Raw genomic sequence first — 16,207 nt, 5'->3', positions numbered from 1 at the left:
GGGAGGCGAGCTTTGTTACTGGGTTTGACTTCTCTAAGGCTACACAGACACTATTATACTTTCTAAGATCTCCATGGATCATGTAATCCACCGGGTAGGGGGTGGGTACTGACACAAAATTCAGCAATTGGGAGTGACAGTCACCCTTCTGTTATTACCTTCCTTCCTGCTACTACCACATCCTGAGGAGTTACCAGCATTGGTGGGTTTGGGTCCTGGCTGAATATGGCTGAGGCCTGGAGCACATAAACCAGCCCCGAAATTTGTTGCCTGTTACATTTACTTTCTCTGTAGACAACAGCAATATGTTCAATGACATTCTCTCCCCTGGGAAGACTACTGAGAAATTTGTACCTGGGAGATTCCAGCTCCGTGCGTGCAGAAGGTATATGCTGGATGTGTTGCCCCTAATGCCAGGTTACTAATGGCATTACAATCTTCTCTCTGCTTCCCTGACAGGGCAATTTGGTTTTGATGCTGTGCCAGAAACCTTCTGACAATGAGTTACTGGAACTTGGAGAAAAGGAACTGCGTGCAGTACCGCAGGCACTTTCTGGTGGACAACAGCGTGTTTCACGGTGAGCTGACATTTGTATTTATGTAGCTGGCTCTTTTATTGTTTCTGACAGCACTTTTATTCCAACGCTCTGGATGCAAGTGTGGTATAATTGTTGGGTGGAACCAAGAGCTGGAGTTGACTTGTTTATGGATAATTACCAAGAACCCACAGTTGGAAGCAGTGCGCCCCAGCCCAACCACCACCACGGTGCTATCACTTTCTACTTTGCTAGTTAGTTTATATCCGTGCCTTATCTCTTCTACTACACTGTCAACTCCAGCAATGCCCCTTTCTGATGTTTGAAATCCGTGGATCATCAGTGCTTGTTAGAATGCGTGCCTTCTGTCAGGCCACATAGAAAACCAGAACAGAGCAGTTCACAGCACCTACCCGTCACTCTCAGGGTGCATTGCCGCGGCTGTAAATCACAGAGGAACCAGTGTTCCTTGCCTCATGGCACACGGAGGCTGATTGCCCTCACCCTGCCCTGCACGTTTCTTTTGGGGCATATAGTTAAGGGTAAGGGTTATCCTGCTGTCAGGAGAGCCTTGAGTGAAATTTATTTAAGAGTCAAAGATTTATGCATTGCCAGAAGTTTTGGAGTAAGCTCCATCAAAAGCCGGTGGAAATGGAGCAAGAAAAGAGAGATTTTCAAAGGGAGTGGCGTGCCATTTGACAGAATCCCATAATCTAAGCTGCCTTCAACTTTCTAAGTTTGGTGTTTCTTCCCCAGTTTAGTGACAATGTTTTTATTACTTTAAATGAAAAATTTAACCTTACTTTATTAAAGTACTTTAGGGTCGACACTGTTTTTCCACATTCATTTTACCACCGTACTATAGGATTTTTTTAGATAGAGAGGGTGGTTTTATTTTACAAGTGAAGAAAGGGAAGCAGAGATGAAATGACCAGCCCAAGTCGATGTAGCTAATTATTAGCAAGGTCAGAACTAAAATTGGTGCCTCCACCTCTCCGGGCTGCCTCATGGCTTTGCAGCTGGGAAGGAAGGGCCCCTGAGCAATGGAGACACAGAAATCGTGACTTAACCCTGGGACACTGAGTTCTACTTTGTTTTTCTGTGACCCTCATCTAAGGTCATCGTTTCATCTCTCACATGCAGTGTTTGCTGTGTGGTATTTTTCTCTCAGAACTTTATTTGCATTAAAAAAATAGTAACTACGTTAATCAAAGAAACACAAGCATTGGAAAGACTAGCTTTACTATTTCAAGTTTTATTTAGTGCTAGGGTTGAAGAAGTTCACATTTAAATGCCTTCATACATTATTTTAGAATACCGTTGTCCAGAGGTTTCAAGTTTACAATGATTCAGAAACAATTTCCTATGTATTTTTATAGTTGTATAACCACTTAGTGTACGACTACATTGCAGATATTTATGCTCAGGGCTTGATGATCATTGTCATATTGAATTACTTCAATACCTTGCAATCGTTATTATCCTTCCCATTTTAGGGATGGGGAAGATGGAGGCATGGGAGAAGTTGTGCAGTTCTAAAATGCAACCCGTGTTCTGCCTGCCTCCAAAACCCCACTGTGTCTGCCGCGCGGTCCTCCCCACCTCAGCAGAGAAGTGAGCACTCTGAGAGGTTTAAGTTCTGTTCAGCCAGATTTGCTCTGCTATCAACTTGCAATGTGTGATCTTGATTTGAGCAAGTTATCAAATCCTTCAGGATCTCATTTCCCTCTATGAAATGAGTGTGCTGGTGTCGATGAATCTTGAGGTGCTTTTGAATTTTCATTTCTGAGATTCCATTGAAGCAGTTCTGAGAATTAGAATGACTTTGTGAGCTACCCTTTCACTAAACATCAGATACACAAGAGGGCAGTAGAATGCTTAAATTAGAACAGATGACTTCTTACATGCAAGAATTACTTTTTTTGAAAGGATGTAGAGATTTTACATCTGCCCAATATTGATTAGAGTCAATTAGAATTATGATTCTATTCATTTAAAATGAAGCAGTAGCTTTAAGTATTTCTGATTAGTGTAAAACATGATTTTGCATTTTGATACCTAAGGATATGTAATTCAGGAAAGAATTACCTCTGCAGAAAATTAATGGTGTTAAGACAGGAACTTATTTAACTTAATGGAGTGCTGTAAGGATTCTTGGTATATTTTAAGCCGAGGGAGCTCTAGGGATAATATCTTTGTAGACGATTTCAGACCATTTCTGAGAAAAGAAAGGGACAGGGCATGTTGAGTCAGAAATGTCAGATTCTTTTTAGAGGGATTTCTGGAACATAGGATGGGCATTCATATGCTTTTTGCGGATTAGCTTGGCCTCTCTCTGTCTGCCGATTATTGTCCTTACATTGCCAAATCAATGAAAACAAAAAGAAGCAAAACTGTCCATTATAAACAGAAAACAACCATATCCTCTGCAAGATAATAGGCTTGTAGAATATACAGACTTGGATGTGCAAATCATGCCAGCCAGACTTTTACATATAGATTTAAGTGGAATTCCCAGGAGAAAAGAACAACATTAAAATGAGGGCCATGTAGGCTAAAATGGTCAATAAAAATATCAATAAAAATGTGACTCAAGGATACCGTTTCACAGCTCATGAAGCATACGCATAGTCTTATTTTATGAGTATAAAGGAGGTATGGTTCTCATTGGAAACAATTTAGAAAATTACCCACAATCCCACAACTCAAAGAGAAACATTATTTATGGCTCCGCCCCCCCCCCCCCCCGCTATTCTTTTATCGATTTCATCTTTGCAACAATGGTGATGTAGAAATGTGATCTTTGGAGAAGTTAGGCAATGGTGAATCTGCTCAACAGAAGTGCGCTGCTTGAGTTGACTTAATTCTGTGTTCAGTGATGAGAGGAGCCCTCTTATGGATTATGGAAAATTGTTTTTGTATTTCCTACTTGTCTGCCCTTTGCCTAGATTTTTAGGTGATCTATTGAATCCAAAGGGAATATGTCCCTGTCAAAGAGGCCAATCACTGGAGTTTTTCTCTACTTGGCTTTTATTCTCTTGATATGTTTGAAATAGAGAAAAAACTTGGGCAAAGAATGATTAGTGAAGTATGAACCTTTTAATGGCTTGTACATTCATCAAAGTATTTTTATTTAAACATTACCTATATTCTCAGTCTGTTTCTCTTGATGTCTGTGAATTGCAGCATTTTTTGACGTGGGACACAAGTTTTTAGACCAATAATCAGTGTATTTTTAAATTAATATATACAATTTCTTATGCACATAAGCTTTTCCAAACATTTGAGTTCCTTAATAGAATATATTTGGAAGTGACTTAATTTTTGATTTCAGACATTGCTAGCTATAATTGCGATGTTGGAAAAATTATTGTTTTCCTGTAAGTTATTGTGGTGTCACCCCAACTTACTATTCGAAATTTATTTCTGTTGCTATCATGTTGTTATACATGTTATATAAAAATTCATTTGGGTAAATTTCAAAGATCTAATTGGCTTTACTCATGAATTGGGCAGCATCCCATCTAGCAAGTAGAAAGGAGCTCCAGAGGGCTATAGAAAGGGAAAGGTTTTTGAAGGAAGAGAGAGGGTGGGACAACCACTCTTTTTTTATAAATAAAAGAAAGATAATTTTGGGCAGGGTCACCTATCTTTGGGGACAAGAAATTTTGTGAGGAAGATTACCTCATTGGTGTTGACCAGCAAATTCCAGGTTGAGTGGTTAAGATTACATTCCTGAGGAAAGTTGTAGCTGCAAGTAGGTTAAGCATTAAATCCTGTTTGCTGATATGGGGCTTAGCACAAGCGACTCCACTTTGGGCTTGTTTTTCCTTAACATGTGAATGTTTCTGAATGACTGTCACAAATCTAGGCTAGAAACATTTTGAATTGAATCATAAGTATCTCACTTTTCCTAAAAGTAGCCAGAGGTGACCTCTGAAGATGATTGGCTATTCACTTGACCCAGAAAACCCCACAAAATTATGCAAATCAAGAGGTTCAGATCTTTGTGTTCACTTTAAGAACTCTCAGGAAACTGCCTAGGTCATCAAGGGTATGCATATCTGAAAAGCTGCCAAGTACCTGGAGGATGTCACTTTACAGAAGCAATGTGAGCCATCCTGTTGCTACAATGGTGGAGTTGGTAGGTGGGGCTGGACACAGAGTTGGTGTCTCAAAAAGAATGCTGAAATTTTGCTGCATGTGCTTAAAAATGCAGAGAGCAAGGCTGGACTTAAGGGTTTACATGTAGATTCGCTGGTCATTGAGTGCATCCTGGTGAACAAAGCTCCCAAGATGCAACACAGAATTTATAGCGCTCATGGGCAGATTAACCTACACATGAGCCCTCCCGGCCACGCTGAGATGACCCTACTGAAAAAGGGTAGATTGTTCCTAAACCAAAGGAAGAGGTTGCACAGAAGAAAAAGATATCCCAGGAGAAACTGAACAAACAAAGATTTATGGCCTGGGAGTAAATTCAGCATAAAATAAATACTAATAAAAGTGTAAAAAAGAAAAGAATTATGAATGCCTCTTACTATCTAGGGATAAAATTAAAGATAGCTCTCTTATTAAATAAACACTTATATAGTATTTCTTTTAAAAAAATGCTTCATATGGGCTTTTACTTTGCCTTACAACAACCTTTTAATAAAAGTAATTAATTTAGTTTAATTAAATAAATTTCTTTTTAATTCAGCCTCCCCTTTATGGCCAGAGGCCTAGTCGGTAAAGTGAGGACAGAAACGGGACTGCTAGTTGGTAAAGGAAAGTGGTCTGGAAGGGATCCTGGAGATGAGTTTTGTTTCCAGCTTTGCTACTGACTTCTGTAGCCTTTGTCACCTAGGAGACCCTTAGTTTCCCTTTCTCTAAAATGTGGGCTTTGCCAGATTCCAAAGTTCCCTTCTAGCAGCAACCTGAATGGGTTGTGTGGTCAGTGGGAGTGTCCTGCAGGCCTGGACGTGGGAAGGAAAGGCTGAGGGTGCCGATGGAGAGGAGGCAAGATTCCCTTTTAATTAGAAACTTGTAGTGAGCTCTGCACTGGCAAACAGCTACATTTTCCTTTAGGAAGGGGGGGTGGTGTGTGTGTGTGTGTGTGTGTGTGTGTGTGTGTGTGTGTGTGTGTGTGTGATGCTCACGAGTTCTTCTGTACCACGGAGAGACCAATAGCTAGGACTGACAAGCAGGCTTTCTGGACAAGTGTCATTCTCTATATATTCGCCTTCACTGGAATTCCATCTCACCGGGCAAAGAAGAATGCCAGATTCTACCTGGCAAATATGAAAGGAGAGTGGAATCATGCAGAAGTATTCCGAAGAAGAGAGTGGAATTATGGTTCTAATTAATTTAGGCCACTTTATTAGCAAGTTGTGACTTAGGCAGCCTGCCTGCTTTAGGGGATTGAGGGTATTACTAGATTTTATATTAGAGCATCGCTTTTTCACTGAGCCAAAGCCTAGCTTTTCCAGCCAATGACTATGTAAGCATACTCTTCTAGGTCCAGAAAATATCAGTGAGCATAAATTCCTATTAATGCAATGATAATCAAGATTTTGTGAGCATCAAGATGAAAAGTATTATCCCTTGAAGAGGAGCACTGAATGGAAAAAAGTCAAAGGCAAATTGAGAAAAAGTATTAAAAAGTGACGGTAGGCTTTAAAGGAGAAACTATACTTGAGTTATTTAAATTTGATAGGTTATAATAGAACCAATTATAACTAATAATTATAATTAGAACTAATCAGAAAGCTTTGAGGACAGGTGTTCTTTCAGTGATGTTCAGGTACATCTTGGAAATGTACCAGAGACAATGGAGGTTTAGCAAGGCGTGGCACCTTGTAGGGGCTGCCGTCCAGCTCGGTTGCTTTGGGTGAGCTGTTCTTTGGGACTAAGTTTCCATATGAGCAATTTAGGACAAATGGCCACTCAACTCCCAAGTGCTAAAATTTTAAGAATACTCGTCTTTCTGCCTCTGCTCCTCACCCTGCTCCTAAACAGAAACTCATCGAAGGATCTGCTGTCCATTAACTGACTCATTTGATTTATGTACTGTTCCTCTTCCCCTGTGTGAGATCAATCAGAGCCAGCCTTTTAGGCCTCACAAAAGTGGATTCTTATGTTTAGGTATAATACAAAGGAAATAACCTTTAATGTGAGCTGGTATGCAACAAACTTACTCCATAACATTTTGGGAGCATGTGCTCTTCCTTCATTCTTTGGGCATGTAGAACATCCTCAACGAAAGCCTCAGTGAAATGCTATTTATTTAAATTTCCAAATTTAAAAGTTCACTTCTTTTTGTCTTGCTCCATGATGGACATTCCATTTGGAACTGGTTTATTGAACATTCTCAACTTAGTGTAGCATATACATGAAATTGTTTATTTTTCTCTGATTTATTCTTTTAAAAGTACTCTTTGTCACATCTTGGGCAGATTCTATCACTTTCTGGCTACTTGATTATTGAGGGTCTAACCCAGCCTAAAATGTTACTCTCAAGCGCATTCATATCCCATCTCCTCCCTTACCCCAACACAGGTGCCTGACCTGGCTGTTGGGGGTGAGGGTAGAAGTTCACCCGCCTCTTCTATGCTTCTTCCCCTTGAAGGGAAATTCAGGTTCTGTCTCCTTAAATTTTGGTTCAGGGGTGAGAGACGAGTTGGGGAGAGCGAAGGTCTTCCACCCACACGCTGCTGCCTGTGTGCGTGTCCATGGTGGTGAGTGACCAAGGCTCCCTCTGGTTCCATCGTCTGCAGATGTTTAGTTTTACCTTGGCCCCCTCTGGCACAGGGCTCTTCGGGGAGGACCCACCTCTGTCTCCCTTCAGCCCCACTCATTGTCCCTTCCTAACTCCCCCTGGCGGCGGCTTGGCTTCCTTTGCCCTGAGGATACTTCAGCAACTGCCTGGGCCCTGCCCTTTCATCTCCATGTTTCTTCCCTTTGAGCCGTGCAGGCTGGGATGGAGTTGTCCTCTTTCTTTTCCCAAAGCTATTAACTACAGTCTCTTTTTGCACTGTTATGAGGGCTGCTCCCATACACATCTGCTGTAAGAAATCTCTGAATCATTTTTTTGTAGCTCTTCCCCCTGCTTATGCTGGGGTGAGGCCATCTTTGCCAATCCAGGCACCTCGCTGTACATGTAATAGGGGCTCGGTAATGGGATTTTGAATGAATGGAATTCCACACCGCACACCCCCACCTCCCGCCCTCCTTACCCCTGACCATTCCCCTTGACCTCTGTAGAGCCACCGCAGGCTGGTCCTTGTCCATTAACATTTTTGCTTGGGTGACTTTCTTTTCCCAGAGGTACTGGTGTTGGTGTTCTTTGTTGTGCTTGCTTCTTGCAAGGTTGTATAGCTGGATTGATCAGAACCAAGCAACATGCTAGATTTATAAAAATTGTGTTAAGATGTCTCTTTCTCCCACTGGGGATCTAACTTGATGGGGAGATTTTGCTGCATATGTCATGCTTTCTATGTTGAGGTTATTCAGGCTCTGCATGATGCAAAGGGAAATAGCAAATGGAAGGTCTGGATACTGGCAAGCTCAAGGTTTATGGGAAGTAACAACAACGTTTGGTGTCCGAAGCTTCAGCTTTAGTTGTTTGAAACAAGCCTATTGCGTTCAGGGAGATTCATGGCTGGCCTTTGCCAGTGACTCCCAAATTCTTTCTCTTAAATATGTGGCCAATGGAAGTCCAGCTAAGCAGGAAGGTCCTTAATGATTTTATTCCTTTATGCTTGAATATACCAATTTGATAATTATTAAATTAGAAAAATGTCTAATAGTTAACTTTTTTTTTCAGATTTGCAGACTTGCCATATTTTAAGTGGTTACTTATGACAATTATTGCCCACAATTACTTCTCTTTAGACCTATGTTACAAATTTAGGCCTTTGTTCTTTAAGCTGCATTTCTATAATTATAATTAATTTTCCTCTGATTCCTCATTTCCCCAATTGTCTTTTCCTAGTCTATGCATGAATTATGCATTGATTGGTGGGTGGATGAAATTTCATGAGTAGATTTAGGGTTCTTCCAGGACAACATAATTATTTAATTTAGTTATACAAAAGATCCAGATTTCTTTCTTGGACCACAGTAATAATTATTAGCGATTACATTTGTAATCAGAAAAATCTCTTGTCTCCCATCCATCATTGAAAGTTCTCGTTTGTCCCTTTCTGCTGTGTAAATGAAAATTCATCTCGATAGACTTATGATAGTTTATATTTCCCTAGGGCTCATTCCTTTCAGCAAGTATGTCTGTGGTTATTACAAGGGCCAACTGTTGTATCAAAGGGACATTTAGATGTTTAATTTCAAGCCCATAGCCTGGTGTGTGTTTCACCCACACCCACAGTTTTAACTCCCATCTATATGCTGATTGCTCTCAACAGTATGTCTCTGGCTTAGACCACCCCTCTGTGCTCCATTCCCAGATTTCCATCCTCTTACCTGATGGGTCCATTGGCGCCACCCAGCTCTTCAGACTCATTCTGTCCAGAGCAGAACTCCCGCTTCCCCACTGGCATCAGCTGGTTAGCCAGCCCTTTCCTCCCTCTTTGCACCTGAGCTACACCAACCTTTCTGGTTTTTGCCCACAAATCTTACTCCTTCCTTTAGCCAGCTTCTAGCTCACACCTCAGATCTGAGTAAAGGTTCCTTCTGCAGAGAAGCCTTTTCTGATTTCCCACGCTAAGTCAGCCCGTTTTTTGCTCTCCTATCTCCTTGCATTGCTTGCTTGATTGCATTATTGCTATTAATTTTGTGATAACAATTTGATTTCTGTCCTCCTCCCCCACACCTTCTGAGTTCCAGGAGACAAAGACTATTATGACTTCTATCTCCAGTACAAAGTAAAGAGCATTGCATACAATAGGTGCTCAATAAAATATTACTGAATGATTTTACTCATTTAATAGGGGAGAAAAGAACCATTTCCTGTTTTATTATTTTGGCACTCTTTTAAGTTTGGCCTTTAATCTTTGTGCTGTGGAATGCATCATTTCTTTGGCTGCAAACCCTTTTCTTTCCTTGAACAAAAGAATACCCATAAACCACTCCTTCCTGAGACTGAGAAGGAAAAGGCCACTTCTGCTGAGAATCCTGGTGTGTTTCAGAAAAGGTTATTACAAATGTATGATGCCTTGAAATGGAAAAGGACAAACCCATTTCTTTAATAGAATTTTTTAGACTTTTTGAATTCATTTAACACTTTCCAGAGTTTTCATGTTGGTTATCCCTGTTTTTATTTTTTTCAACTCTGAATAGGGAGGTTTTGCTCAAAAAATACACCATTAGTAAAAGCTGTTTAATTGCAGTATTTTGAATGCTATTAAAATTCTCTGCTGCTTTTGTCTGAAAAATCTCATCACTGAAGTGTTGTCTAGGGGTTAATTTACCCCAGAGAGCATAAAATAAACCTGCAACAACAAAAGCACCAGTTTTGTCAGTAAGAGAGGAGAAAAGGAGGCCTGGGGATACATGAGGAGAATAATCAAACAGCATAAGCCTTCTTTAAAAGTTAAGAACACACACTTTCATTTCAGATTTACAGACAAGGAAAATGGTCAGCATCTAAGCATCTAATGGCCTCTCATCTAAGAATCTCAAGGAATATGAGAGTACAGTACTGACTTTTAGGTAGCAAAGTTACCCAGAAAAAACACCAACCTGGTAGGATAAATGTAGAATCTGTGAAGATGCTTCTAATTCAGTTCTGTTTCCTCTTAATCATCTTCCGGTCAGAATAGATGACGTAACGATGTTCTCAGAATGTCTTGTATTTAAATGTAGAAGGTGGTGACTTTGCCCACTTAAAAGGAAGGACAGTGAACACATTTATTACTTAGCATTTTATTTTTACTCATTGCCATCTTGAAATTGAACATCAATGCATATTCACAAATAACCAACCATTCTTTCAAAATTATACCAGTGTCATAATTTCAAGATATTGTGTTTTTAAGCTAGCAGAAGCTTATCATCTCCAGATTTGGAGACTTGTAATTAATTAACTCTTTAAGCCAATGGTTCCCAGCCTTGGCTACACATTGGAGGAGATGCATATACTGCTTTGTGGGTCCTAGCCCAGAGGTTTAGCCCTGATTTAATTGGTCTGAAGTGTAGCCAGGGCCTGGGGGAATTTTTAGAACTCCCTTGGTGATTCTGGTGGGTTGAAAAATCCCAGACTTAAGATGACAAATGTATATTTTCTCAGTGGAACTATAGAATTTATGAATTTGATAATGACTATATTCTGTGATGAGAGCCCATTTTATACTAATCTTGTAGTTATGTGAAGAGGGGCATCTAACAAGAAGGATATGATTACAAATAGTGTGTTAGAATCTAGAAGGAATAGGAAATGTAGAAGAGCCACTTAATGCCTGGGATTTCTTTGGATGCTGGTTTTCTTTGGAAAAGTGTTTTTCGCTTTATTTTTCCTGATGATATCAACCCAAGATCACTGTAGAAAAGTTGGAGAGAATACAGAAAAAATAAACAAAAAAAATTCTATAACCTCAATATATTTAAGACTACACTTAAATTTGTTTAAAAACTAAAGACCAGTGGTCTCTCAACTCTGGTTATACATTAGAATGTGCTAGAGTGCTTAAAAATACAGATAGTTGGGCTCTACCCAAACCCAGTGAAATCCTGTCTCGGGGCTGAGACCTAGATGTCTTTGTTCACTCATTCATTCACTCATTCATTCATTCCTTCCTTATCCCTATATCTTTATCAATTTATATATATTTAAGTCAGGTGATTTTGATGCAGCGGAGAGTGTGAGAATCACTGGACTAAAGTTGTTGAGTGACTGAAAAATAGCCCTGGCTGGTGTGGCTTAGTGGATTGAGTGCCAGCCTGCTAACCAAAAGGTTGCTGGTTTGATTCCCAGTCGGGCACATGCCTGGGTTGCGGGCCCTGGGTTATGGGCCAGGTCCTGGTTGGGGGCATGCCAGAGGCAACTGATCAATGCATCTCTCGCACATCGATTTTTCTCTCCCTTTCTCCCTCCCTTCCCCTCTCTCTAAAAAAAAAAAAAAAAAAAAGATAAATAAAAAATTAAAAAAGCTTCAAGACGCTTCACAGACCATTAGAGGATACCATAGAGATTCGATGATGAGTTGCCCTCAGGCTGAAAAGCGGGGCTTAGGAAAGGGGGCAGGGGGGCTGAAAGCTGGTATCTCCTGGTGTGGTGCCTGAGAGCTTGTTAGAGATGCAGATTCACAGTCCACCCCAGAGCTAACTAAATTGGAATCTGCATTTTAACAAGATTGTGCTTTGTATGCAATGTGAAGTGTGAGCAGCCCTGCTCTGAGAGACCCACTGGGCTTGAGTGTGATTCCTCTGAATGAGGGATTAGTCCCTGTTGTCCAGGGAAGACGGATGGGATGCAGGGGGGAAGCATTTTGAGGATGGAAACTTGTGTGTGAGGGATATAGCTAATGACACAGACACCAGGTGGCATCTCAATGCTCAGAGTCCCAAGTAGGAGACACGAGGACTACAAATGACCAGGTAATTTCTTTGTAGACTGAGGCTTCATATTTTGAATCTCCTAAAACACTGAAAGATACAGTCAAGGATATAAGCGGCACCCTGGTCTGCAGATGATGCTTGGCAGATCAGAACTGGAGAGGACCTGAGAAGCCATCTGAATGAGAGATTAGGAATAGAACAACATAGCTGGCTTCAGGACAGCTGTGACATCTTTAAGACATTGCGCTAAACACTATGTACATGGGCATATACCTTTGGGCACCCCCCTCCTCTGAACAAAGTCCTTAGCTTTCATCATATTTCAAAGTAGTCTGTTATTCCATGCCCCTTCTAAACATTATAAACCTCTGACTGAAACCACTCTCCTTTTATAGATGAGAAGGTAAGCATAGTCTTACCATCCAGCTGGTGGTAGGGCTAGTTCTAAAAGCCAACATTCCACCATTCCAGCTCAGCTGGTCTTGATGATCTGAGCTAAGTATTATGAAATGCTAAGTGGATTTTCTGTGAAATAAATCTTTCACATCTCTGCATTTTTTGATTATTGCAAATGATTAGATCTTTATAGCATGGAATATTGTGACATAAAAGGAATTTTACAGGAAAGGGCATCGAAGCCCTTGGATATCGGCCAGACAAGTATGAAAGTAGTCAGTGCGGAGGAGTTAGAGGGCTGAGGGCCTCTGGCATCGGCCCTGGTTTTCCCGGTGCTGGGGCATCAGGGCTCACCTACCTTTGGTTTCCAACGGACTTTTTTCGTGTCTTCATAGCTAACAAGTGATCATCAACTCTCTGTGGGGAGCCAGGTGCTGAACTTGGCTAATAGAGTGATATAATCCATGTAGCATTAGATGAAGTACTTACCTTACTATCTGGTGAAGTGTTGACTCCATGAATCCAAAGGACATTTAGAACATTTTTCTTTTCTAGGGATTAAGCTTGTAAAGCTGCTGCTCTGTGAAACCACAGATGAACAGCCTTTGGTCGTAGAAGTTAAGTTTTTAAAGTGGTCCCTCTTTGCATCTACCAGAAAATATCCGAGTACCCAGATCCTTGAGAATTATGTCATTCAGTGTTAGGAGGATGGTTGTTTTTCCAGGACAAACACTTTTAGTCTCATTATCTCAACTGGCAGCCTGTGTTTGAGACCATCTTCAGAGACGTTTGCCTTTCTTAGCTCCTGAGAATCCATCTGGGAAATAATATTCTCATATACCTCTTATTTTGATCTCTAATTATATTTTTGATCTCCATGTCCCTTACCATTTCTCCTAAATTATAAAAATCAGTGCAGATGTTTAATATATGGTAACTGTAGGTACCATGTTTCAGGTACTACTAATATAAAAATTTTTCTTGGCTAGATAACAAGTCCAGCATAAATTATAGTACTAAATTATTTCTAAATTGAACTAATTTATATAAAGTGATAAAATGTTATTGGTTTCCTATTTTATCATCTTTAGTATTCATGAAGGATCAGTTTTTTCCTCTTTTCTCCAAGGTCTTTAACAAAATTAGCCTTTGTAACCGTTTTTGTGCTAGTTGACTGTGAATGAGGAGAACTAATGAAGCAGAAAATTAAAATACTTTTGATGTTTTAATTAATAATAACTGTTAATCTACACTTCATAGTTATTTCTCATTGATAAATTTATTGCTTTAAAAAGTGTTTTTGTCTTTTATAGTGTTTTTTTTCTAGGCATAGAGTTTTATTGGTTTTTTTTTTAACTACTTGATTTTTGTATGATTTGTCAAGGAATAAGAATTTTGGCTGCTAAAATCATCTTGATTATTGGCAGAAGACAGTTATATATGCTCTCAAGCATTTCACTGCCTATGTGGACAGGTTCTTTTTTTTTTTTTTAAAGTTAAGAAATATAGGGCATCTCAAATAGGTTTTCACCTTTAAGAGAATATGCCTTTGCTACGAGGATGTTAGTGAGTGGTTATACTATAATATTCATGCTTATTTTTGAAGTAAAAAGCTCTAGACTTTTTGTGCAAAATTTTCATGGCTGGAAAAGACCCCCCCCAAAACTATTTAATGTAGTCAGTTTGTAGATCCCTTCTAAAAATGAAAGCTCTAGGGAACAGGAAACATGCCTGGCATATGGGAGATGCACAGTAAGTTTTTGGTGAATGAATTCGTAACCTTCCACATGCTATCCCTGAGGACCCTGAGGCTTGGGAACAAGAAATGGTGGGTCAAAGGCGGATCTAAATGAACTATCAGCAAGTGGTGAGAGCCAAGGTCCTGGACAGTGGGGAGCAGGGTGTGGTGCTTGCCAAGCCACACTGTGTGCTCTTGTTCACCGGATTCCTTAGTCTTATTCCAGACAGAGGTGCTCCCTGACTTCCAAGCGCTGACACAACATGACAGGGATCATTTCTCTCTGCCCCAGGTCCTTATTCCCCAGGCTAGTTTGAACGTGGGAGGTTGCTCCCTTTTCTCCTTCTTGCCTTAAATATTTGTTGATCTAGTTTCTATGCTGGGGGTTCAGCAGTTAACAAAATAGAAATAGCCCCTCTCTGCATAGAGCTTACAACCTTGCCTCCCTTTGCCGTTACCTGTTGCTCCCTCTCTCCCCCATGCTCATATGGGGCCTCTATGTTATCTTAGTTTTTTCTTTAGAAATAATTTTATGATTACAGAAAAGTTGCAAGAATAAGAACATAACAGAGAACCTCCATATATATCCTTTATCTAGATTTATTTACTGTTAGCCTTTACTCTATTTGATTATCATTATGTACACACACAATAATTTTTTGTAATAATTTGCATACTTCACTGTCCTTTGCCCCTACAAACCTCAGTGTGAATTTCCTAAGTATAAGGATATTCTCTTATAGAACCATAGTATAGATATCAACCTAAGGAAACTTAACATCTATGGAGCCCTTTATGATTTTTTTAAAAGATATTTTATTTTTGAAAGATTTTTTTCCAGCTGATATCTATAGGGAAACAGACCTAGGAGAAAGAAAGTAATAAAGATAGAGACAATATTAGGGCTTTATGAAAGCTACCACATTCTTAGGATTAGGGCCAGCTTCATGGGTGTGACCTGTGCAAGCCTTAGAAGGGTCCTGTGTTTGGTTTAATGCTCTGTTGTTGCTATCTTGAAATTCTTTAATTTTTGAAAAAGGAAAAACGCCCCATCTTTTCATTTTTCACTGGATCTGGAGCCTATGTAGCTGGTTGTGCTTAGAGTACTTAGGTACTGGGCCAGGAACTTTCTAATTGTTATTGTAGATACTATTTTAGATGGGGACACTGAGGCTTAGAGGGATTGAAAATAACTTGGCTCAGGTTGCTGAACTATGTGGTAGAACCAAGATTTGAATTTTGATTCCATAGCTGATGTCTCTCATGGTGCTTCTAATTACTCCCTGTTCTCAACTCTCTGTCACTGCACTTACTTATTTCTAGATTTGGAATTGAACTGTCCTTTCTCTCTTTCTCCTAAGGAATTCCACCTTCTTTTCATACGACAGTGTCTCTCTTTCATCCTAAATTCCTAGGGTAAAATGTTAATCAAAATGCCACTTGGAAAACTTAATAAACTGATAATTTTCATCTTAAGGGAACTGCCCATGAGTAGTTTCTATCTTAAGCTTCTCCCTGGTTATAGAGAAAAGACTGCGTGGGGCCAGCCCTTCACTTACCTGCACCTTGTATCATAATTCCAGCAACTGGTTTTCTTCATGCTCCCAGCTTTTGGAGTCTCTGTGTTATCCTTTGGGGTCCTATGTTATTCCCAGTGTGTTCTCGGGGAGTGGAGAACTACCTGGAATCTGTGTTTTTGTGTTGGGTGGGTCTTCCTGCCCTCAGACCTTCTAGGCTGTCCTGATGTATGGCTGGGGATACACCGGTGACCAAGGCATTCACCTTTGCCATTCTCGAGTTCACGTTATGGTCCTCCCTGTTGCTGTGTCCAGTCTACCTGTTAAGAAGTCTTTCAGGCAGAGCAAAACATTAGTACATCAGGATTGTTGTTGGGGAAAATAATGTAAGAAGGAAGGTTAAAGTAGTGAAGTTATGTGCTTTGGAGAAGAGACACTGCAAAAATATTAATATGTGTAAAAAATGCACTATTGGAGTTGTGGAGAACAGTCATTTTCATTTGATCAAGAAACAGACAAGAGAGTCA

At 40.1% G+C, this 16,207-nt stretch overlaps 1 protein-coding gene across 1 annotated transcript in view; it reads left to right on the top strand.

Moving 5' to 3' along the window:
* Positions 1–496: 496 nt before the first annotated feature.
* PLCH1 (phospholipase C eta 1) overlaps positions 497–16,207 on the top strand; it is a 163,275-nt gene continuing 147,564 nt past the window's right edge. The window contains exon 1 of the mRNA XM_054579866.1: positions 497–578. Within this exon, the coding sequence (XP_054435841.1) occupies positions 500–578 (79 nt within the window). The 5' untranslated portion in view covers positions 497–499. The remainder of the gene's footprint in view (positions 579–16,207) is intronic.

Source organism: Pteronotus mesoamericanus, unplaced genomic scaffold, assembly GCF_021234165.1.
Source record: "Pteronotus mesoamericanus isolate MK-2021 breed Mesoamerican mustached bat unplaced genomic scaffold, CSHL_Meso_final contig_116, whole genome shotgun sequence".
In the NCBI taxonomy this organism is placed as follows: Eukaryota; Metazoa; Chordata; class Mammalia; order Chiroptera; family Mormoopidae; genus Pteronotus; species Pteronotus mesoamericanus.
The sequence above is the reverse complement of the archived record's forward strand: the minus strand, read 5'-3'. Positions and strand labels throughout refer to the sequence as shown.